The 24,669-nt window shown below is 40.7% G+C and overlaps 2 protein-coding genes across 5 annotated transcripts in view; one reads left to right on the top strand and one right to left on the bottom strand.

Annotated features, from left to right (window-relative positions):
- sesn1 (sestrin 1) overlaps positions 1-4,962 on the top strand; it is a 55,469-nt gene extending 50,507 nt beyond the window's left edge. The window contains exons 2-10 of one of the 3 annotated variants that reach the window (XM_061051968.1): positions 137-314; positions 1,133-1,198; positions 1,299-1,499; positions 1,605-1,787; positions 2,023-2,259; positions 2,380-2,634; positions 2,729-2,919; positions 3,015-3,159; positions 3,245-4,962. In XM_061051968.1, the coding sequence (XP_060907951.1) occupies positions 213-314; positions 1,133-1,198; positions 1,299-1,499; positions 1,605-1,787; positions 2,023-2,259; positions 2,380-2,634; positions 2,729-2,919; positions 3,015-3,159; positions 3,245-3,331 (1,467 nt within the window). In that variant the 5' untranslated portion in view covers positions 137-212 and the 3' untranslated portion in view covers positions 3,332-4,962. Of the gene's footprint in view, positions 1-53; positions 315-1,132; positions 1,199-1,298; positions 1,500-1,604; positions 1,788-2,022; positions 2,260-2,379; positions 2,635-2,728; positions 2,920-3,014; positions 3,160-3,244 lie in introns of those variants that run through there. The other 2 variants (XM_061051967.1, XM_061051966.1) reach the window with 2 other exon arrangements.
- armc2 (armadillo repeat containing 2) lies at positions 4,876-23,768 on the bottom strand. Of its 2 annotated transcripts, XM_061051964.1 has the most exons (18): positions 23,641-23,768; positions 22,058-22,351; positions 21,866-21,938; positions 21,301-21,466; positions 20,728-20,842; positions 17,782-17,849; positions 17,016-17,123; positions 15,788-15,972; positions 15,562-15,664; positions 15,034-15,248; positions 13,925-14,070; positions 12,647-12,746; positions 11,248-11,563; positions 9,419-9,541; positions 9,162-9,275; positions 8,622-8,754; positions 7,100-7,254; positions 4,876-6,876 (listed from the first exon to the last, which is right to left on the bottom strand). In XM_061051964.1, the coding sequence occupies exons 2-18, from the start codon at positions 22,273-22,275 to the stop codon at positions 6,743-6,745; spliced, it is 2,472 nt and encodes an 823-aa protein (XP_060907947.1). In that variant the 5' UTR covers positions 22,276-22,351; positions 23,641-23,768; the 3' UTR covers positions 4,876-6,742. The 2 variants fall into 2 exon arrangements, with proteins under 2 accessions (XP_060907947.1, XP_060907948.1); XM_061051965.1 differs by lacking the exon at positions 23,641-23,768 and having other exon boundaries at positions 17,782-17,846; positions 22,058-22,413.
- Between the last annotated feature and the right edge of the window lie 901 nt (positions 23,769-24,669).

Here is a 24,669-nt window from a genome sequence, read left to right as displayed (position 1 = left end):
CAACGAGCGCGTCAGTCACACGAGCCTCGACTTATTTACCGAATGTATGCGCGAGAGAGGTCGGTATTCTGCTTCAGGGCTGCAACAGCTGACTGCCGAGCACTTTACCCAGTGCCTCCAGGAACAAAGAGAGGAGGAAACAGCCACCCAGAATACCAATTTTTATTTTTTTTTTACACCTTAAATTAATCAAAGTGCAGCGAGGATACGAGATGAGGCACGCGGTCACACCGGCAGCGAACGTGGAGAATAATTCTTTTAAAGTGACAAGCCTGTTAAAGATATGTACCCATTGTGAACGGCTTAGCAAAAAGGTAAGAGACAGAAAAAGCTTTAGCGAAAAAAAAAATAAAGAGCACAGTTTGATGCTTCAACATGACGTTTGGATGTAGATTGTTTCTTATTATTGGCGTTTTTATGCGAAGTTTTTCATTTCGGACAAACAAGCTGCAGTGCAGTCTTTTGTGCTGCTTGTTTACCAGCAACAAGAGTTTTTGGTCAACGGGTCAGATATTGTCTGTTTTTTTATCTTTTCGTTGTTCATTTCATGTCCAGAAGAAGTGGACACGTTCACTAAGTGTTCAGTTACATGTTTTTAACTCTGTGTCAAGTCGAAATAATTTGCATTTCTTGGTCATTCATTCATCTGCCTCATTGTGCTCTGCGGGATAGTGTCCACTGCTCGGACATGTCTCGACAAGCAGCGGAAAGTTACAGGGCAATGATAGAGGCAATGTGAAAGATTCCTATTGTGTTTTACATTTCCCTTGGCGATTTTATCTGCCAAAGTTGTGCTGACGTTTCTAACAATTTTAAACGGAAAAGTGCAATTCCGTCTTTTTTTTGTGAATGGAGTTATTGTGACGCTGCAAAAAACAGAGTCTAAAGCGGAGAGAACCCTAGTCTATACATTTTATATTTTTTCTAATTATCACTAGGATAAAGAGCAGGTTTATTGATGTCAGACAAACAAAGTCACTCTGATTTATCACTCTGATGGAGCAATAAAGTGACAGCTGAGGGACTGCAGGAGAAATGAGAAGTGATTTTCGACGTGCTTGTTAGTTCTCCTCTGCTTTCCTGTGGTTTTTAATGTGTATGTTTCTATCTCCGTTTTTTTTTTGTGTTGCAGGACTTGGGAATAAGGATCCCAAGACCCTTAGGAAACGGACCAAGCAGATTTATCCCTGAGAAAGAGGTATGAGATTGTCTGTAATCCCAGCTGAGACTTTTTTTAAATAAATTACAAATGTATCATTTATGTGATGAACGCATTATTTATTGTTTTCTTTTGTTAGATTCTCAAAGTCAGTAAAGTGGATGCCCGGACACAGTCGATATTTGAGGATGCATTTGCAGCCCTCGGTCGCCTGGATAACATATCCCTGGTGATGGGCTTCCACCCACAGTACCTGGAGAGTTTCCTCCGGACGCAGCACTACCTGCTGCAGATGGACGGACCCCTATCTTTGCACTACCGACACTACATCGGCATCATGGTACAGCCGGGTTTATCCCCAGAAAACTTAAATCTATGCCTCATTTTAACTGTAAAAATGTAAATTTTCCAGTGGTTAACATCTCTGTTACCTGTTATCTGACAGGCGGCAGCTAGACACCAGTGCTCCTACTTGGTCAACCTGCACGTGAACGACTTCCTCCAGGTTGGTGGCGATCCCAAATGGTTAAAGGGTCTCGATGAAGCCCCACAGAAGCTGCAGCAGCTCGGAGAGCTCAACAAAATCCTGGCCCACCGACCCTGGCTCCTCACCAAGGAACACATGGAGGTGAGAGGGTGGGATCAGTCCGGAGAGTGGATGAGGACATGAAAGTGTATTATGTAACATGCTGAGATCATGGGTGGAGGCTGCAGCTGAATTACTTTGATTAAAGCTTCAGAGGTGAAGTTTTGCAAACAAAAGTAGCCGTCTAAAGGACAGTACAGGAAATCGATCAGGTTTTTCCAACTTCACCACAGGTCGTTGAAAGGTCATTATTTGACCCAACCTTTATTTTTTTCAGCGTCTTCTGAAGGCGGAGGAACACAGCTGGTCCCTGGCAGAGCTGATCCATGCCGTCGTCCTCCTTACACACTACCACTCCCTCGCCTCCTTCACCTTTGGATGTGGCATCACGCCTGAGATCCACTGTGACGGCGGACACACTTTCAGACCCCCCTCCCTCAGCCAGTTCTGCGTGTGTGACATTGCTAACGGCAACGGTCACATTAATCACCATGAGGATCCACTGGGCAACCAGGTCGGTACTTAATAGACTCTTAAGAGAGATTAAAAAAAAAAGGATATTGTGAATTTTTCCTTACCTGAAAATTGGGACTTTCCCTAACTTTTGGGTTTCTTCCTCTTTGTTTTTTTATAGGAGATGTGTGGCGAGGTGGAGGTATTGATGGAGCGCATGAAGCAGCTGCAGGAATGCCGGGATGACGAGGAGGCCAGCCAGGAGGAGATGGCGACACGCTTTGAGAGGGAGAAGACGGAGAGCATGCTGGTAGTCACTGCGGAGGAAGAGGAATGTGTGCCCTCCAGGGACATCTCCCGACACTTTGAGGACCCCAGCTACGGCTACAAGGACTTCTCCAGGAGGGGGGAGCACGTGCCCACATTCAGAGTGCAGGTAGAGATCCAACACCCACCTGCATGTAGAGAACAGCCCTCTAAAAACAGATCTCTTTGACTGATGTGTATCCATTTATTCATTTTTTCTTAAGGACTACAGCTGGGAGGATCATGGCTTCTCCCTGGTCAACAGACTGTACCCTGATGTGGGTCAGATGCTGGACGAAAAGTTTCAGATGGCCTACAATCTGACCTACAACACCATGGCAACGCACAAGGATGTGGACACCAGTATGCTGCGCAGGGCCATCTGGAACTACATCCACTGCATGTTCGGCATCAGGTCAGTTGCTGTCAGCTTGTCGTAAGATAATAAAAAAAAAAAGTGCCCAGTGAGGTTTCGGTGTATTCTCACACTTTTTTTTCTGGATGTCTCAGGTATGACGACTATGATTACGGGGAGATAAACCAACTTCTGGACCGTAGCTTTAAGATCTACATCAAGACCATGGTGTGTAGTCCCGAGAAGACCACCAAACGAATGTATGAGAGCTTCTGGAGGCAGTTTCAGCACTCTGAGAAGGTATGTTCCTGATCCGTAGCACCTATTTGAGTTTATTACTCGCTGTACAGTGCCTAATAGTTTCTCTCTCTTTTGTCTTCTGCAGGTCCACGTTAATCTGCTTCTTATGGAAGCGCGAATGCAAGCAGAACTGTTATACGCTCTGAGAGCGATCACCCGCTACATGACATGAAGTGCTTTTTGGCGTTTTTATCGTTTGTCTTTTTACTGTCATTGTTGTTCATTATGGGACACCTCAAGAAAAAAAAAATCAAAGGGGGGGAGGGGGGATGTGAGAAGCCCTGGGTTGTGACGGAGCTTGTTGGATGGATGTCCAGAAGAGGATCAGAACAAATGAATGAGAGAGGAAAAAAAAAAAAAAAAAGAACTGTTGAAGAATGTCTTCTCAACCTACAAGTGGATACACGAAACTCAGTTGGTGTTGCCTGCAGTACCAAACTGACCAAGAGAGGGCGGCCTGCAGCAAACTCCTGCTCTGAGCACTGATAAGGCGGCATCCAGGATGACGTTTCAGTATTCCAGCATCTCCTCCATCTCCTGGTAGAGTGAAGACCTGCAGAAAAAAAATCCCCAGAATGCTGTGCAGCGATAAACAGTCTGCACTTTGATTCTATCGTCACTGTTTTATGTTTAGTTTCTTTAGAGTCTTTTTATTTCATTTTGTATTAAGGGAAGTGATGTTGATGTGGTAACTGGACATGGAAGCGCTAACTTAAGTCAGATTTTTTTTTTTTACGTGTGCCTGAACTATCCAGCACAGTGTGCAAACGTGCTGATGCTGCTGCTCCCATGTTGTTTTTAGTGGGGTCATATTGATCCCCAAAATCACCCCTGAAACCCCTATCCATTAGAAATCCACTGCATTACTCTCAACTCCCTCTCATCCCCTACCCCCTACCCCAAATCTCAAATGTCAATGTAAGCTAATCTGAGGAGAGTGGAGAGAAACTCAAAGAACACTGTCTGAGCCCCTTTTTGAGTCTGACTTTACTCGTGTGGATGATGGATGACCGATGTGTGGATGAAAACAAAAAAAGTATGTCTTTGAATTACATGTGTCAAAAAAGCGAGGCATTTTGAAGGATAGACTTCTTGCTTCTGCTGTAGCTCTTTTTTTGTGAGATAACTGTTAATCATTTGTTGTTGTTGTGTATGTTGATGATTCTTCTTTTATTTTCTGGTAATGTTTGGGGAGGGGGGTAATCAAAAGGAGAGTTAGAAACCAGGTTTTTCCAGGAGGGATTTGCTTCCGGTTGTCCTAACCACACAGTATCTGTCTTCCGCTTATCCCAGCTGCCTGGTCACCCTAACACTTTTGAAGCTTTGGATTGTGAATTTTACCAGTAAATGAATACCTCTTGTTTTTCTCTAGAAAACATATAAGAAGTGCTCTTTGGTGAGCAGAGACTCTTTCTGGGGTGCTGTGTTCTCATTGCTCGGGGACGAGGCACGCCCACACAGGGCCGACTGCGGTCGTAGCTGTGCTTATTTCCCTACTGGGGAAGTCTAACCAGTGCAAAAGCAGCTTTTGTTTGTTTTTAATTTTATTTTGAAGAGGTGTGAAACCTCTGCTGTTTTTGTTTTTATGTTTACTAAAAACCAGTTAAGTACTGCATTCTTCTGAGGGCGGATTTAGAGAATCAGACGGATGAATGAGTGAGAAGGAGGATGAAAAAGGAATGGTACATTTGGAAGTGGTTTGAGAGGAAATGGAGGTTGTTTTTTTTTCAAGCTTCTGACTGATGTCAGTTACTGACACTTTTTATATGAAAAAAGATGAAAAAAATAAACTATGATGTTAAATTGTTGTGTATCATTCGTAGTTTTCTCCTTAACTTGATTTTACTGCATCATCGTAGAGATTGTATTTGGATGTGGAGAGGATGACATTATCAGGATCTAAAGCAGTCATAGCACAATCGGCGTCACCATCAGATCAGTTGCACAGTTATAGGAAATGAAACAATCCATGGTAATTAGCAAATATGACTACTGTTATGCAAAAATATGACTCGTGAAAAGTGCTATTTCATCACCTTGTTCCAAAGTACACTCAGCTGTTTGATAATAAAGCTGAGCTCAGGGGAACAGTTCAAATGTCCAGGGACTTCAATGTGAATGATTTTACTGTACAAGCATGATGACTATGACTCACAGGGGTTCTGCTATTTGTCCCTGTTTCTGTGATGCGCTCCAGGTCAAAGTTTCTCTTTGCTCATGCTGACCAACATTCAAATCGTGATAAGGGGGAATTCCTTGTAGGACACCTTACCTCTGTATTCTGTTTGCCTACACGTCACACCTCTCTGGGATAGCTCTGTCTTCTACCCAGTGAGGCAGCCTATCAGTCCGATATTCAGGGTGTTTTCCCATCAAGGCCATCTGTCAACCTCAGCGTTATCCCCACTGACCAAACTGCCTTCATGTTTCAGTGGCTTTCCCATGCCACAAACTGAATAGGAAACATTGGTTAAAAACTGCGATATCAGCCAGCCAACTGTCTTTCATATCAACCTGATGAATTCATGTAGAGAACAATGTGTGTCATTAGCTCTGGCTAATGAGTTTGTTTAGAGGTGTTTGAAACATCAGCTCGTCTTGTGGTTGTTTAAAGGTCACTATTGTGTGAAAATAGGGGGAATTGACACTGAGGGTTTTTACATTAAGTGCCGTTTCTGACTTGTTTTGATGTAATAAAGATGTGATTTTGAAATGCTGTACTTTAGGCTACTTGGTGTAACTTGTAAGCACTGCCTGGCCCCATATCTACGTACCAATAAAGGCTTTGGGAAGCAAAAAATAAGTTCTCTTTGTTCTGCTTCATTGTGTTCAAGTTCCAATGACACAGAATGCACCGACTATAAAAGATGTCCTTGTGCGGGCAATGAAAGTACATTCTCATAAAAGAATCTTTACAGCACAGTGTGTGAACAAACAGATTGAGTTTATAATATAAATGTGCAAAGGGCTTGTATGAAATGATCCCTGTACATGTAAAGATTAAGGCTTCTGTGAGCTCAACAGGAAACATCATAAAGTGCATAGAAACAAAAGTACAAGTTAAAAAATTAAATAGAAAGATATAGCTGCTGGTACTGAAAGGTCAAGAGTAACCAAAGGATAACAAAAATAAATGAAAAAGGCATGGGAATATTCCAGTATATGGACTTGAAATTAAAATCTGTTCCTTTTCACAGCTTCTCATATTTTTTTCTATTTAATTTAAATTGAATCTACTTTTAACGCCTCGTCTTTTAATCACATGCTTTCAAAGTGAGGGCCTACAAGTAGATGTAGTGTTATACTTTATGAAATATAGCATCGATGCTATGCTTAAATTCTGAGAATTAAGCCATCATTTTGCACACATGGTTTATCATATGGGCAGAAAAGCTCTAATAGCAGATTGAGTCATTTTACAGGGTTTTTTTTATAGCCTTTTTTTCATAGCAAATCTCAAGCACACCTCTTTCTGCCTCCATGGAAAAATAAAACCACAAACATTTACTGTTGCATTTCAAACTCATCAGAGGTAAGTGTTAAATATAAGACATACAACTCTTAACTTCATGTCCCAGTTTTGTCATGCTGTTGGGTCTGGGGGCTTGAGTGTCTTTATCAGTTTTGAAGCTACAGGTAGAAACTCCAATTCCCAGCATGCTTTGTGGTAGTCCCTCATGTCTTCATCCTTTATCCACCTCAGAGCCTCATCATCATCTAAAAAGAAAATAGGAAAGTGGAAAAGCGATGAGTTATGGATTATTTTTTTAACTTTTCAGTGACATGGTTTCAGCTTCCTCATGTCACCATAGTGATATTGTGTTAGTGATAGTGGGCGTATGTGTGTTCCTTCCTCTCCCCTCTGAAGGCCCCTGATGTGAAGAGCATGTAGACTGCCTCCCGTGTTATGTAAGGATTAGTAATAACACTGTGTACCAACCTGAGTACGTAATGAGGATCTCCAGCAGCGAGTCTCTCTCCTCTGAGTCAAACAGCATCTCCGACCCTCCACTCATCATGTTCCACAACGCCTGACAGACCTGGCCTGCCAGTTGCCAATCACCTGGCCCCAAGTCTTTCAGACAGTCCACAAGCCTGGCCACACACACACACACACACACACACACACACACACACACACACACACACACACACACACACACACACACACACACACACACACACACACACACACACACACACACACACACACACACACACACACACACACACACACACACACACACACACACACACACACACACACACACACACACACACACACACACACACACACACACAGATGACTTGAGAGAGAGGAAATCACATGACCGGCAGGTTTTTTGGCATTAGCTTCACTTCAATGGACCAACATCTCAGAGAGGACTGTGTGTGTGTGTGTGTGTGTGTGTGTGTGTGTGTGTGTGTGTGTGTGTGTGTGTGTGTGTGTGGAGAATCACACCTGGCTTTAGAAGTGCCCTTTTTTTTTATTAAGAAAGACTTGCTCAACAGATAGATGTACAAACTAATGTTAGTTGAAAAATCTGTGTTCATAACTTTCTGTTGCTATTGTGAACAAATAAAAATGAAGTTTGAGATTGAGATTATTTTGTCTAAACCAGCGTGTCTGTATCACGTTTTGTCAAAATGAAAAACACATTTCCCCCCGAAACTCTGATGCAAAGATGAATCTACAATTGCCAAATACTCAGAAGGATTTAGTAACATCTTTTTAAATGAACAGTTCAACATTTGGCAAATATATACCTGTATATAAAAAAATCCTCAGATGAGAAGACTGACACCAACATCTGCCTACTAAATATAAAGCTACGTCAATTAGCCTAGCATAGTTTATCTTAGATTAGCATTAAGACTGGAAATTAAATACTGTATAAATTTCACCACATACTGCTATTTTTTTACATCCTTATGGAGCTACTAAAGTCCCAGAAAGTGATAATTTTGTGCACACAATAAAATGATCTTGTGTGCCAATTATGTGTGGGCAAAATATAATTATATTTTGGTAAAAAGGTATTATTGTGTGCACAAGTTAGATGACTTGTTTGCACAAGATAATAATATTGTGTGCACAAGATAATAACTTATCCACACAAGATGACTTTATTGTGCACACAACATAATTATCTTGTGTGCAAAACATGTGCGCACAAGTTACCGGTTGATCTCACAGACTGCATCTACTAATTTTTTTTTAATTATTGTATTTATTGTAGAATACATGCTGATACTCATACCCCCCCCATAATGGACCAGTCATATCTTGACTTTTTAAGGTTTTATTCTGCAAATAACAAGATGCTGTATTCTCTGACATCATCATATTGTTGAATCCAGTCGTATTTTTTCAGACACAGTAAATCTGCCTTTTCATCATCCTTTCTGTATTAAGAGGCCAGTGAATTTCAAACAAACTCTTTGAGTGCTTTAGTCCTTACTTGGCAGCAGCCCCCCCTAGTGAGAGCTTGACCCTGCTGGGGGGGTCCAGAGCCAGGTTGGTGAGGACCCCACAGGCTGAAAAACACATCTCAGTGCTTTTCGAGTCAAGCAGCATCACTAGAAACTGGTGCACTGAGGGAGAGGGAGCAGAGAGAGAGAGAGATGATGGCATGAGGGAGCAGAGTGAGGACAAAACAGGGCAAAGAGAAGAGTGCTGCTATCACCACTGTTAGCAGGTATGTTTATACAGACTGTGGCTGACCTTGCAGATAAGTTTAGCCTTAACATGACAGAACAGTATGCAGTGGTGCCCACTGTACCAGACAGTCTATGTCGGGTACCTTGATGACTTATACACCTTTACCTAAGAATTTTTACAATTAAGGTCTGTGAACTATATAAAATGTTGGTTCTATTACTCCAACTTCTCTGCAAGAGCCAATGAAGACTATTGTTTAAACAGAAAAGAAACAAGTGAAGACTCATGTTGGAGTGATGTGTGCATGTCTTCTGGTGTTCCCGTCCCACATACACCTCACCTTTGTTTTGCATAATATAGTCCCGTACATCCTTGGACTGTGACAAGTTTCCATAAACACGTGTGGCCTCCAGCACTGCGTCCATACTTGAGCTGAGCAACAACTTCAAAACCACTGATGTAGAAAAAAAAAGAGAAACCGCAAAGTAAATATGGGATAGAAAAAAAGAACAAAATTAGGAATATGAAAAAAAGACTTATAATATAACACACTCTCATCTTTTTACGCGTTAAGATCAGTTAAATGTTTTGTCATACACTTTGAAAGGGTGAGTTGATTGTGTGTGAGCACAGAGTTTCCCTCCTGGTAGAAAGACAAGTTGTTGATGGTGGCAGCCACATTCACCAACAGCTCCTCGCTTTCCTGCACACTCCTCAGCTCTGTATCAAAAACACACACACACACACACACACACACACACACACACACACACACACACACACACACACACACACACACACACACACACACACAGATAAAACTTCAAGATTAAAAGCTGAAATGCATGATAGACCAACAAGGGAGAAAAAAGTCATAAGTACATGCAACCTTCATTGAACATTGTTTTAAACAGAAATGTTGATTGTTTTAATTTTTCCTTAAAATCCCTCCTGTTAAAAAAATGTGCCAACAGAGGGAGTATCTTCACTGCTGGTCAACAATAAGAGGCTCTAGTGCACCTCAAATATTACCATCCACTTTTCTTTATATCAAGGGATCCTCATTCTGGTGACTGACTGAAGGTAAAATAATGTGAGAAATTTTAATTACCATTTCATGGTCCATTTTATTGTACACGATACATTCATCAAGAAAAACTGCTTTTTCCCTGACAATGACTAACCAGGTGAATCCAGATGAAAGATTCACATCCTTTAATGTTGATAAAGGAGAGAAAATTAAGAGGGTTTGAATCAATACAGCAACAGCAACCTGTCAAAGTTGTATGATTTTCAAACACAATAAAGTTGTAAAAACTTATCTTTAAAAAAAAGGATGAATACAAGAGTTACAGAAGTCTTCCATAGGATAAATATATGAAGACACAAGTTGTAGTTATGATGTCCTGATGTGATCATTTTGAGTGTGAAATGGCAAACTAAGGTCAGTGTGACCCAGTGCAACCAGTCATGACACAGTAAGCAGCTCAGAAACTGAGCCTGTTCCTGATATAGCAGCAGATGTCGTGTGCTCGCTTATAAATAGCAGATATTACAATTTCCGTCACCCCCACCCCCACACACTTTAAGCTCTGTGATGTAAAGCAGCACAGCTCATCAGGCGCTTGATCAAAACAGGACATTGATTGGCTGAGTGTGCTCTTTTATTCTCTAGAGACATTTTGTTTTCTGCTTCCAGCTGTGTCACAACAGCTCCATATTTTTTTATCAACCACTCATTTTATGTTTCTGTCTTCAGTTACTTGTTTTACTCCCAATATTACACTCTGGAAACAGTTGCACACTCAACTCTCTTCTGAGAGTTGACATTTCTTTCACTACTTTGACCTCTGTTTTGTTTGTTTAATTTCCCCCCCATCTGCCATGAAGATGTGTGTGGGAGGATGGTGCAGGGGAAATCGAGAGTTTCACACCAACCTGTGTTTCAGCTGTCCTGAAACCATCTAACCACATGGGAGAATATCACACACACACACACACACACCAAGTCGGCTGTGAGATGAGACAGAACATTCTACTCATGCAGCGAAGCGCTTCGTACTGTCAGAAAAAAACAACATATAGACCAAAAGAGGATGTGCTGCTTGTTGAACAGAAACCCCTGAGGAGAGCAAGCGATGATATGAACAGAAACATGAGGTTTGTGTTATTTTACCATGTGTTGTTCCCAGCACAAGGGAAGTGGTTGGTTGCCTGCAGATGCTTGCTGTATGTACAATGCAATAAAGCTATTTTTAAACTCCACATGTTCACACACTACTTCCTTTGTATGATACAGATTGACATTTAAGGACAAATCTTGAAATATTACCTCCATAAATTTGCTGCTGACTGAATCTTCATTTTTCTCTTCATAAACAAACAATTTCACCACTCAAGTGTGTTTGTTCCTTGTCTCTGCTTACCCAGTGTCTCCATCAGCAGCTGAATGCAGGTTGTATTGGTTGCCAGAGCTGGACCCACAGTTGAGTGGATGCACATGTTGGCCAGCACCCTGACCAGCTTCACCAGCACGTCCTCATCCTCCTGCAGTGTAGAGGGCATTCTGGGAGAAGGAGGACCTCTCTGAAGCATCTCCGGGGTGTTTTCTCTGCGCTGGTAGCCGTCGTACAACTTCAGGAATGTGTCCATGCAGCCTGTACACTGAAAGAGCTGCTGGCGAGCCTCATCACTTTTAGCTGTGAGGTTCCCGAGGGTGAAGAGAAGCCGCACGACAAGGTCCTGTGGGACAGCAGGGCAGAGAACTATAGAGGTTAATGTGCTTCTGGTGCTTGTTTCACAGTTTAAATTCAAGCAAGACGTGTTTATTTCATTATATGTAAAACTTTGCTGAAAGTCCATACAGGGATGGGAACAAATTCACACAAATATTCAGTTTTATTCAGTGCTAGAAACACATCTGTGCAGACACCACATTAAGTGTTTTTTTAGGGATGCAGCTGAGAATGTTCATTATCTTTTAACACATTCAACACAATGAATACAATTGTATTTAATGTTTAAAGATAAACAAGCACTTCACCTTAACACTGTGAGTCTATAAGTCAACACTTGTGAAGACATGTTAGGGCATAACTACTCTGTCTTTTCTGTGAGTTATCTCACACTTCTTTTACTGAGAAAAAAAAGGGTTACAAATGACACCCTGTGCATCACCCATGTATCCTGACTCTACTTAGTAAATAACATGAGGAGCAGGTGAGCAAAGAAAAAACTCTTTGCTTCAAGATACAAACACACTGACTCTGGTATGAGGACAGAACAGGCTGTCCCAGGGATCATGACAGATCTAACTATCCAGTGTGTGTGTGTGTGTGTGTGTGTGTGTGTGTGTGTGTGTGTGTGTGTGTGTGTGTGTGTGTGTGTGTGTGTGTGTGCGTGTATTAGAAGGCATGGGTGTGTGTTTATTTCATATGAGATTAAGAACAGATGTCAGTCATGCCTGATGCCAAAGTGACGTTCTTTTCTTCTCCTCTCATCTATCTCTCCTCCCCTTCACCCCTATCTCACCTCTACTCAAGCGCTCTCCTTTTTTTTTTTTTGACTTTTCCTCCTCCTTCTCTCCTCCCCTTTCCTTGTCTTACTCAAGCCCTCTTAGGATGATTAAATGTCAAAACACACACCACAAACACCGTTGGGCAGAGAAACAGACATGAGCGTTACGTGCAAAGGGACACAATGTCCTGTAGATGTGCTTGGACTTGTGGAACATACTCGTAAACAAACTTGCTCTGTGGCTAAACATATTGAGTGGAGTTACTTCACAAACACAGACACACAAGAAGAGGCGGCTCATGGACTCACCTGTTTTTGGTGATGTTTGCTCAGCAGGTCTAATAATAGTTGGTAGCAGTCGGGGGTCTGGGCCAGAGCGAGGCGGCACTCAGAGTAAGAGGAGAGTTTACTGAGGGAGAGAGAGGACAACAAATACCTCTGATCATTCCACTCACCGGCTGCTTCGCTCTGCTGACTAAATATGGAGAGATTAAATCAACACTGCTAATAGATCAGAAGGCCAGGCTTGTGAATCTACATTTAATTATTTCACTATCGTGGCCAACAATTTTCAGACATTGTCCGCTGTATCAGCACTGAAATGTCTCTGTCTTTTATTTTGTAATGAAAATACACATTTCATTCAATTCTAAGGCATCACATGTTTTGTTTCATGGTCTACACAGTGCTTAGGTGTTTCTACCAGGGTAGGCTGAAACACCTCAATATGAAGATGGTGACCTATTCAGTCCATAGTTTGTGTAATAGTACTCTGTTTGGTACAAGTTAATCATTTTCCAACAGTTAAGGCGAGGTCTTCTAAAAATATGAATCCTCCGATACTTTGTTTTGCCCCAACAAAATGTCACAATTATAAGTGTCTTCCACACCACTGTTTTCTTTTAAAGTGAGAAACACTGTTCACTGTTGGATAAGAGATGAGGCGTATACAGTTAAGGATAAGTTTAAGTCAGGTGTCTGACAGGTTCAGCTCAAGAGCAGAACACTTCAGGCTAAGTGCTTCTTCCGTGGGATTGGTAATCTGAAATTACATTGTGTATTATTTTGTCACAAAAAGAGGGATTCAGGGATTTTGTTAGTAAAACTTACACACATTATATTTTCAAATATTCTTTGAACCCTAAATATTTATCATTATCCCATGACTGTGACCTCACTGGCCACCATTCAGCAAAATGTTTAAACTTTAAACTTTAAACTGCACACAAAGAAGGACTTTGCATGTGTGTACTTCCCATTTAGACCTTTTTAATAAAAGAGTAATAATTCAATGCAGCCTTGGGCAAAATAGAAACGAGCTTTTTCATTACCTCGTGTTTTAAAACTGCATAAACATAGAGACAGAAGATAACCACATCCTGCCAGACAAACGGCCCCTTTTTCTACACTAATTTTGTCCAAACTACTAACAAAGTCACCATGTAGAGTGGTAAGAAGAGTGTAAAGAAAGCAGGGGATTAAGAAGAAGATGTCTGTAGTTCTGGGATGAACAGAGAGCAGGAGGGCAGAGTAAATGACGCCCTTATATTGGTTTTAATTTGGGAACTGGATGTGTATGTGTGGTACCTGTATATCCTGGAAATGTTGGTGCAGATGTCCTGGTCTTTTCGGTGAAGATGCAGCACATCACAGAGCTCTGAGAGTATAGAGAAGGAGACGAAGAGCGGACGGGAATCTGGATGATCTGCAAGGTTCCTCAAGGTCGCAGTCAGCTTCAGGCAAACAGAGAGAAAGAGAGGTGTTGCATTTTGAGATATAATGTGTACATAGGTTCAAACTATACCTAAGGTTTTACATTTAGGTCAGTTTGATGCATCAGTGTTGTGCTGTTGTGGATTGCACACCATGTTGGCCATGTGCTGATTAAGGCTGGATGCAGGCATGTGCGGGACGCCACACAGCAGAGCGACCGGAAACTATTCAGCACAGACATTAATCATTCTCTCAAAAGAGGTAAATGGTCATTTCCAACACACGGCAGCGCTGAAAGTTCTGGAAAGTCATGGTCTGCTTATTTCCCTCTACTAACAGAATAATGACTTGTGTTAAATATCAAACGAAGCGCTGCCTCGAGATGTTTGCTCGGGCCAACTTATGCGGTTAGCAGCAATCATTTTTGGAAAAGTAAAGCGGGGTCTGTTTTAGACTTAAGAGGCCAAGGCAGCAGAGAACATTATGCCCTTGGAGCAGTCTCTGCCAGACACAAACAAAAACATTTTTGTCAAATAGAGGGGAAATTTACATAGGCCAACAAACACAAAAAGATTTTAACATTGTGGCCTTTTATATCGACTTTTGAGTATAACTGTTTTTTATGCATACATGCCATATGTTAGCTTTTTCAGCAAGAAGGGAATTACAATAGTAAATCCGTTTTATAATGACTGTTGTACCTCGGTCATTTTTTGTCAGATTTATTTTGGGACATTTTAGGCCTTTATTTAGAGATAGGACAGTCATAAACCAGGGAGAGAGAAAGAGAGATAATTAGGAAGTACATGCAGGAAAGGACCCACAGGCGGAGTCAGGATTTGAACGCGGACCGGCCACTTGGAGGACTTTACATGGAGCACCCACACTAACCACTAGGCTACTGGCACCCCTTGTACCCCATGACTTCAAAGATGTATTTAAATCATCCTTTTTTTTTTAGCAGTGTTTAGACTGTTACACACCTGTACAAGGATGTGACCTGCTATAGTGCTGTTGCTGTCTTCTGCTCTGCAAAGCCTCCGGATCAGTTTCTGGGCAATGCCGATACAGTTCTTGTCCAGCAGGAGTCTGAGGATTGCACTGTTTCCTGAGAGAAACTTCAGAGCCCCAACAGAGTACAGCAGTGCTTCTCCACAGTCAGACACGTCCTCGCTGCTCAAAATGCCCAGGAGTGAGTCTAGACAGAGAGAAAAATCATTACAAAAAAAACATATGCCACACAAAATCGGTCAGGAACTTTACAAGGGTTTCCAAAAAAGGAACCAAACTGAACCAGAAAAACAGATGTTAAATTTCACCCAGTCCAGAAGATAACATTATGCTCTTGGGGCCTAATGTTGGGAAAATCTAGCCAACAAAAGCACAGTAAAAAGAGTGTTTTACATTGTGTTTATTTAAACTGACTACATAACGTAACTTTTATGTGCTCGTTTTAGAAATGTAACCCTGAGCTTCTATAGATCATCCTGATCAAGAATAGTGTTCTTCACCTATGATGGAGCTGTTCTGGAAGAGGACGTCGTTACTTTCACTGCGGCTGATCTGGAAGACGAGCTTACAGATGTTCAGCAGGTTCTTTCCGCTGACACACAGCTGGAGAGAAACACCAAGAAACTTAACACAACTTTTGTCTTAGGTGCCCATGGGATGGAGGCTCAGAGGTAGACATGCTGAAACCCACACACACACACACACACAGGGACAGGGACGACTCACAGAGAGGCATAGTTTGGCAATTTGCAGGTTGAGCTGGGCAGAGTTGAGGTCGATGAGGCGGAACAGTGTTCGAAGTATCCCTGACCTCCTCTTACAGCGACGGCCAAGCAAGTCCGCTTCTGCCAAGGTTCTGTGGAGACTGTCACACAAATCACACAGGCGGTCCAAAGAACCCGCAGAGCTGCCTGGCAGAGATATTGTATTAAGAAAAACAATTTATGAGAAATAGAGAAAAGTAAACATCTCATGAGGAAAGCACCCACTTCTGTCCACTGGTAAGTGTAAGTCAATATAAATATAGTGAGTGATGTTTTCTGTCTGTGGTGGTATGCTGCTGTAATAACATTTAGCTCTATGACATGATGTACACTTATTATTTGCATGAGAAACTTAATCCTTAACCTTAAGAACATATTTGTCGTCAGTGAAGGAAAGAACATTCCCTTCCTTCTCCTTGACGCAGCTCCTAGTTTCAATGTTCAAGTAAAAGGAAACAATTCTGCAACAGGCAAGAATAATCCTGACGCAGAGGAAGAGAAAGGGTGGAGTCTTTTCCTTGTTTTTTTTTTAGTTAAAATGGTTTTTTTCCCCAGCATAAATAACTGGGTCTGGCCATTTCTAAGAAATTTTGGCTGCAGTTTCACACTCAACACTCTCACTGCAATTTCCCACTGAATCGGAGAGGTGTTTTATGCATGAGCCAGAATGCATTTGGTACAATAAATATTTAACATTTATCTTTCAAATGAATTTTCCATTAAATTTGTAGAGTGTTAAAATATTTACAGGCGTAGATTTCATTTCATGGCTGCCAGACTGCAGTTCAAGCTAAGCCAGTTCGGTATGGATGCCAAATATAACAGTATTTTGTTTGCTTTTATTCAGTGGTTTAAACGACAGTGTTTTTTCACTTTGTGAGACTGCATGCATGACTATCAGCCAGTGCTAATGATTTATTTCTTAGCCTGTTAGGATAAAATAACATGTTATAAGAACACAGAGAAATAGGCCACTGAAAAAAAGAAGACATTAATCACTGCAACCCTGTTGTGAATTAAACGAGGTAACAACCTTCTTTAACCTTAAAGGAATAATGTTGTCAAAAGGGAGTAGGTTACAGAAACATTATATTCTTTGGGATTAAATGACTGGATCTGGAAAAGACAACTGTAAATTACATGTGTGCAGTTTTATTTAGTGGGTGTAATTTTTGCTTTTTTCACACTACCTGCAGCCACACTCTCTAGTTGTTGCAGAAGAGGAGCAATCACATTATTCCACACCACTGCCCCTGCATCCTCCTCTGTGCTTGTGGTGTTCTCTTCGGTCCCCAGCTCTGAAAAGTGCACAGAGTATTACAGTCAGCCAAATTACCGCTTCAAACCCAGACAGTGAACATGTGCTGTGAGGGTGGTTCACAAGTTCACCGTCTGAAAATAAAACAGCAGGAAGTTTGATGCCTCAATGAAAGGTCACCATCCACAGCTACAACTTCTCTCACTTCTGTGCCTGTGCTGATGTGAAATAATATATGCATGTGAGTGTGTGCATGTTAGGCGAAAAAAACACGGGTCTGTGTTTGTGCAAGTGACTTTCTGCAGACTCTAAAACACATCATGCACCGTTTTTTAGCTGAACATTTGCATGTCCCATAGCTTGGTGTGATGCAGGAAATTGTGGTTGCCCAAACCAACAGCTCTTTCAGTTATTGGCTGGCTGCCTTTCAAGGTGGAATTTAAACACTTAGCAACAACAGCCCAATCAAAGTTTGACACTAGGAAGGGTTGTTCAGTACGGAGTGAGGTGTGGCTGTACTTTTCTGGCCTCAATATTTTTATATTAAAGGTAATTTGGTTTACATAATATAAGCTTTAGAAATACAAGTTAAGTTAAATAAATGTAAAATCACTACATGTCTAATCGATTACGAAATGTAACATTTTGTTCAATAAGTTAAAAAATAACTGAGTGAAAGTTAATATATTTGGACAAACCTGTTCTTTGTCCTGCTCTGCACGCTGTGGGTTTAGCTCCTGAGTCATCAACAGGCTGTTTTATTCTGCTGTTGGAACAAAGACACACAAAAACACAAAGAGTCTTGTTACATCATACTTTGGAGACAGGTGACGACTTATTTTCTGAAAGTAGTTAGTACTGATTTTGTCTTTATAAAAAAGGAAAAGAAATGCAAAATTGAAGACAAACATCACATTTATAGTATGAATTGTTTTCTATAAGAATGCATCTCCTTTAAAAGTAGCTGACCTTGTATTCTGTTAACATGCAAGTGTAATTTCATAAAGTGCCACTAGGTGTCCCTGTTGCTGCAGAGGTTGGGTCATGTGTACAGTTGCACTTATCTGAAAAGTGTGTGTGGGTCTGTGAAGGAACATTGAAGCTCTTTCAGATATGCCTGTGTTTGTGTGTGTGTAGGTTTTGGGGGGCTTTTGCCTCTTTGTGCCTGTGCGGGTGTGTGTTTGCATCAATACTGCACTCTCTAACAGACAGGAACCTACAGCTTGAGTTTTGTGGGCAGTCTGGTTAGAGCTGTTCATGCCTTGTCACTGTGAGCTGTCTCGACAGTCTAACCTCCCCTGTGCAGTAACAGTAAAGAGCCTCCAAATACACGCCCTGTGTCGTGCTAAGCTATGTGTTGTGGCTTGCCCCCTGCATGTCACCGTTGCTTCTCTCTCTCTGCCTGTCACTGTCAAGTTAGCATTATTCCACTCAAAAACAAAGAGTGATTCACTGGTGCAATACATTACAAACAATAATTTTGTGTTCTGACCTATTACTACAGGACAGGGTGATAAAAATAATGACTGATAAATAGAGAGACACATGAAAGGCAGGTTGAGAGAGCTTCCACTTTGACTAAAGAAATGTAGTGTTTTGTATAAGCTGGCACAGAGGGCATATAGAGCAGGGAGTGCTGGCCAAGGCATGTTACAGTAAATGTCAGAGAGGGGGCTTTGGCTCTGTATGATAGGATTAAGAGGCTGATAATAAGGCCTCTTTGTGTGATGCTGCATTCTCTGAGACATGACCTCATCCCTGTCTTAGGCCTGGCCAGTGCACTGCAGTCACAACACGCGCTGCTGCCAGCCTTGCCCAGATGGGCACCCAAATCTAATAGAGAGCCATTTGGAGCTATAAAGCTCCGGCTTATTGGAGAAAAAGAACCTAGTGGATGTCTAATCTCTCCTATCTTTAAATCTCATCATACTCATCACATTAATCTGTCAAGCTGTGTCTTTTTCCACTTACATTTAGTATACTTCTGGTTTGACTTCCACTGTAGCTTTCACTCGGTCAAGTTTTTATTGCTCTAAGGAACAGTCGTGCAGAAAGTCTGACCGCACACTGATCAAGAAAGGAAGTTTTTAATCTTATCATCCAGCAACAAGTTCTACAAACAGGGCATGTTAACTTGGCTCGTGAGGAAGGAGGTGAGATCGCCAAGATTTCCTGTAAAAGTGTTTTACGGTCTGTCCCCCTTAAACCTCCCAACCCCCCAATCGATAGGCGGATGGATTGTAACGACATCCCCGACCTCACACCCAGAGATATGCCCCTCATGTTGACACGCAGCTGATGAGGTCGGCAGAAAAGAGAAGAGCTCGACGCATCTCTGCATTGCGAGGGTGTAAAAGCTGGCACATGATCCTGATGACAGATAGAGGCAGTTTCATCTGGAATGAAGCTTTCCAAGAAGCTGGATTTAATGATGACCAAGAAGTAGTGTACAGTAAAATACAAGGTTTAGAACGAGGCAAAGTGTTTCAGGATGGAAAACGTATTGTATCTTTTAGCTACTGGTAGCACTGCTGGTCTTAAAGACTTCATATACTGTACAGTATGTGCAGCTGTAAGTGCTCTTAAACGTCTCAGAGGTGTTGGCCCTGGATCAAGTAACTCGTTGCTCTTAAGCCTTTTGCTGTAGAAAATGTTCATGTTTTAAAGGAGGTGTTTGCACATCAAAGTATCTCATGAAGAAGGTGTGTAAAAAAAAATCATGGTGGGAAAATTGTTCGAAAACACACTTGACTTGTTCAGAAGGACGGATATATTGTTATTTTTTCCATGAAATTGGTAATGCAGAGGAGTGTGCAGGATTTTTCTTTTCATTAGGAAAATATTTTCATAAAATAAAGAAACACTAAAAGAAATCATATTTTGGGGAACAGATGGCCAAGCAGTTTTAGTCCATGGGCCAGTGCCCAAAATTTCACTTGTCTGTACCACTCAAGGTGGCAAAACTTAGTGATGATTTTTGAAAATGTCCACCCTCCACACTTATTATAAAAAAGAAATCATGTTTTTTAACCCCCTACTTTACAGCCTTTTATACATTCTTTTACAGGTTTAAGTCATAATGGAACATTTGCACTGTTTGGTTTGTTCAAGTGATGGTAATTGAATCTAATTTAAACTCTTTGAAAAGCTATCTATAAAAAATATAACCCTCGCAATTTACTCTAGATTTGATTTGTCTGATGTGTCCTTTTCAAATAAAAAAAAAAAACATGCTAATCTATGTGAGCTCAATATCAGTCTCCAGGCCTGTGTTTTATTTTTAAGCAAGTCTCATGTGTTGATACTGTTACACTTTCCTCTTTCTATTGGTCTAGATGAGTTACAAACTAAAACAGGAGCACAAAAAACATTAGAAAAGGATTCTGACGTAAAAAGGGCCGTTGCAATGATAGAGGCAAGAAAGAAAGGAGGAGGCGGTGGAAGATTTGATGAAAAGCAATAACAGGAGGCACAATCAACTCCATCTAGTAATGGCTACCATTGCAACCTTTGTGTGCCTATAAATCTTTAACTCATTGTTGAACTGTCACTCCGGTCAAAAAGAGGGTGCAGGAGAGGGAGGAGGGGGCGGGTGAGTGAGAAGAACAGATCTTGCAAGTCAAACAGAGGGACAGAAAGTGTACCTTTCACTCGCCGCTCTGCGTGGGCCGGGTTTGTGGTGACCACTGTGGTCTGAACTGGAGAGTCTTTTAGCTGAAGGCTGCTTTTGTCTTGGGCCTGCATTCAATCCCTGTTTCACTTAACACATAGAGAGGATGTGGCAAGTAAGTATTTTCAGTTTTCTGTTTCTTTCACAAGCTAAAAGTTGTTTTTTTTAAAGTGTCATTATTTTGTGAAGTCAGGCAACACACTCTTCATCTTTATATTTTCTATAAATATTAGCAGAAGTAAATACCTTTTTTTTTTTTATTTCAACCCAACCACAGAGAATGTAAATCAGGTATGTCAGTAAGTGAAAGGCTCCATTCATTTACTCTAGAGAAAACTGCTCCTACACTAGTGCCTGCACATAAGATTTACAGCAATGGATGAAATAGACAGAGCTTTATATTCTTCTGTCCTTTAATTAAACCTACTTAACAAATGCATTCACTGTTAGCACTTTCCTATGTGTCCTTCCATCACTAACTATAAACCTCTTATATCTAACACCTTTTCTCCAATGACTCAGACATTTTTTCTTTGTCATTCCATACCATCTGTTTTTCCCTCTACAGGAGGTAATGTAGTGAGAGATCCAGCTCGGAGAAGTCGTGCCCGCACGCCTGCCAACCCCCTCTTTGTTTCCAGTGGGTCAGTGGGGGGTTTGGGCAAGGCCCTGGATGGATCCTCAGCATCGCAGGGGACTGGCAACTTTGGCTTCTGGTACCACAGAAACATATTCATAGCATACGATGGTGTGAACAATACGCCAGAACTTGAATACATTAAGGGACATGATTCCACAAAAACATCATGCCTATTAAGTAACTTTTTTCATCTATGCATTAACATTACAACGTAATTCATGAAAAGCAAAAAGGCTTTTACGTTTGGAATCAGAGAAGTGAATACCCTATTTTTTTTGTTTTCATGGTATAAAATGAAAAGTTGCAACAAATATCGGCATCAGATTACAACAAATGACAACTACATTTTTAATCCAAAAGGGTTGTACTATTTAACAAAACTGTGTGTGTGTGTGTGTGTGTGTGTGTGTGTGTGTGTGTGTGTGTGTGTGTGTGTGTGAGAGAGAGAGAGAGAGAGAGAGAGAGAACTTACATGGTCAAGAGGAGAGAGGCGAGTCCCTGAACCTGGCCTGGAGTCAGGAGCATCAAAGTTTTGAGCATGAAGACTGAAAATGAAAAAAATTATAGAAAAAATAGATCACAACTTTTACGAATTACATGACACACATTGTTCATGACAGAACCTCACAACGGTAAGTCAATCTAAGTTGAGTTTGCAACAAACCTAAATGTTGATGGAGGCCTGTTGTCCACAACTGCCCGAGCAGAGCTCTGTCCAAACAGCTGCCTGTGTCCATCTCTTGGAGTAAATGGTCTCTGGGTGGACGGGACTCGCAGGGACTGTCTGGCTTCACTTACAATTTCTGCACTTGTCTTCATTAAAGCATTACGCCTGGGAATGAAGGGGCTGCAAATCTCATGTTTTCTCTCCATTGAGTCCATGTGACATTTGCCAAGGCAGTCGTCAACTGACTTCAGTGGTTTGATTTCATTACGCGAGCAGTGACAGAGTGTCTCACTGTAAGGAAACAGATAGAGACTTGAAAATGATAATGCCAGAACAGAAAACAAATGGGTTTAAAATGTTTCTTAGCAATGAGGAATAACTTTATAAAAAGAAAAAGTCCTGCACTCTAAGATATAAGAAGGGAATTAGTATAAATAAAACATACCTTAAAATAGCAAAGGTAAAAACACAACATTACAGCAGAATGATTGTTGTTGTTGGTTGTTTTAAGAGCTGTACCTAAAGATGTTTTTCCCATATCAATTGAAGTCCTAATTACTGTGCAAAACTATATTAAAGAATAAAATGAATATTTCTCATAGTATAAGTAAACCTACCTATTTAAATACCCTAGGCAGAACAAAATCCACTGATGTTTTTATTTTAAATGAAATAAAACAGCCATTAAATATCCCATTTGACAAGCTGATTTTTATTTTTGTTGAGACAAAATAAAATGCCAATAAATTTTCTGTACAGCTGTTTACATATTTATTAATTACACGTATAAATGGATTCATATGGATTTTTCAGTAGGCTATACACATGTAAACAGGACTTTAATGTTTAGCTAATAAAGTGGGGCTTATTTATCGCTGCCTGTTGGGTATTTCATCCTTAAATAAAATAATCATATGGGTCATTTTGTTTGAAAATCTCAAGCAGCAAAGCAAGCATCTACCACAGATAGACAACTCAAGTGGACTAAAAATACCAATATTTTCACCTGTATTGAAATGAATAACAAGTACAAACATAAAATATAAGGAAAGGGCAGCCCAACGTTGTCAGTCTGATTATGTCTCCTTCGACTAAACATTTTAATGTTAGTTTTGGATTACTTATTATTATTATTATTATTATTATTAATAATAATAATAATAATAATAATAATAATAATAATAATTAAAACAATACAGTTTATATTGTCTTTACACAAAGTTTAAGTTAAAAAATGCATCCTCCAGGCTCCAGGTGAATTTGACGCCTTCATGGTGTTACTGAATGAAAATGCCTCTGCGCGTTCACGCTCCGTCTCCATGGTTACCTTATGCCTCTGAGGTAGCCTAAATTATACAACACACAAGCTAACCAGACGAGAGCCACCTAAGATATTTAATTAATATTAACAGTCAGAGCAGTTTTTAAACTGATGTAACTTATTGATTTTACCAATAAATGACGTGAATTAAAAGAAAGGTGGGGAGAATCAGGAAGTGTTTGCAGAAACCGGGGTAACGTGGTTTTAAAACTTCTCCACTAAACAGACAGAATAAAAGGAAGAAACCCAAAAAGCTTACCGTAAAATCCTCCATGGATAGTTGGGACAGTTTACGCTCCGACTGTTAACTTAATTATCCATAGACAACACAAAACGACCATGGTACCCAAAAGTTGTCTCCCCTTTTTGCAGCTTGAACACAACAACAGGAAGGCGTGTGCACGAGCTTCAGAGAGAGGCAGTCTCGCGCCAGACGGTGACGCGCGCCCACTAGTTGAGGAGGCCTGATGGAAACTTCATCTTCACCGGATTGTGTAAGTAGCCTACTAAAGATTTACATCTCATACGGTATGTTTTAGCTGTGAACCTGTCGTCCTGATATGTAGGACCCAATAAACAGGGATGGAAGAAGATACATCTAAGTCGTTTTCGAGCTTAAAGTAGCCCATGTAGCATGAATACAATTTCAAGTTTCTTTGGTAAACTAAAGCTGATAATCTTGCATTTAGAATCCTTCCTTTAAGAACAAAAATACAAGTATGAAATTCAACTTGATGTGATTCCACGTAAAGGGGGAAAAAGGCTTCTGTTGGGGAGCTTAAACTTGGAATACTAAATCAAAAAGTACAAGTCCTCATCATGTGCAATGACCTATTTGACAGAGTGAATGACTTCTTTCCAGGTTGTTTCATCATAGACTCGTTTTTGGAAATGGGTTCTTGCATTTTGTTTGATGTGTTTTTTTATGTTTGGCCTGGATCAAGCAATTCCATAAATTCCAAGACCTTTTTCTCCTATTGGAGACAATAACCTTAGCCTATAAGCTATAACTTGATTTTAAATAGTGATGCATTCAAGTATTGGCAAATTTAATTTTGTACCTGTTAAAGGTGGCACTAATATTTGTTACTTTAAACTCAAATTAGGATCAAATTCCCATCATAATCCATCGGTTAATTTAAACTGTATCAAGTATATTAATCTGAGAAGTTACTCGTGAGTTAAGTAATAACATGTAACCTAAAACGTATTCAACTAGAAGTATACAGTGACAAAGGTGTAACTATCCTATAAATGTAAACCAAGATGTATTGAATCTCTCTCTCAA

This window comes from Labrus mixtus, chromosome 12 (genome assembly GCF_963584025.1).
Source record: "Labrus mixtus chromosome 12, fLabMix1.1, whole genome shotgun sequence".
Classification (NCBI taxonomy): domain Eukaryota; kingdom Metazoa; phylum Chordata; class Actinopteri; order Labriformes; family Labridae; genus Labrus; species Labrus mixtus.
The sequence above is the reverse complement of the archived record's forward strand: the minus strand, read 5'-3'. Positions and strand labels throughout refer to the sequence as shown.

Excerpts from the sequence above, each read along its gene's own strand:
- armc2 (XM_061051964.1), bottom strand. The coding sequence starts at position 22,275 with ATGGACTCAATGGAGAGAAAACATGAGATTTGCAGCCCCTTCATTCCC. Across the intron at positions 21,939-22,057 it reads AGGCCTCCATCAACATTTAG|TCTTCATGCTCAAAACTTTG; the intron begins GTTTGTTGCAAA and ends TTTCATTTTCAG. Across the intron at positions 9,276-9,418 it reads TCAACTCACCCTTTCAAAGT|TGGTTTTGAAGTTGTTGCTC; the intron begins GTATGACAAAAC and ends TTTCTACATCAG.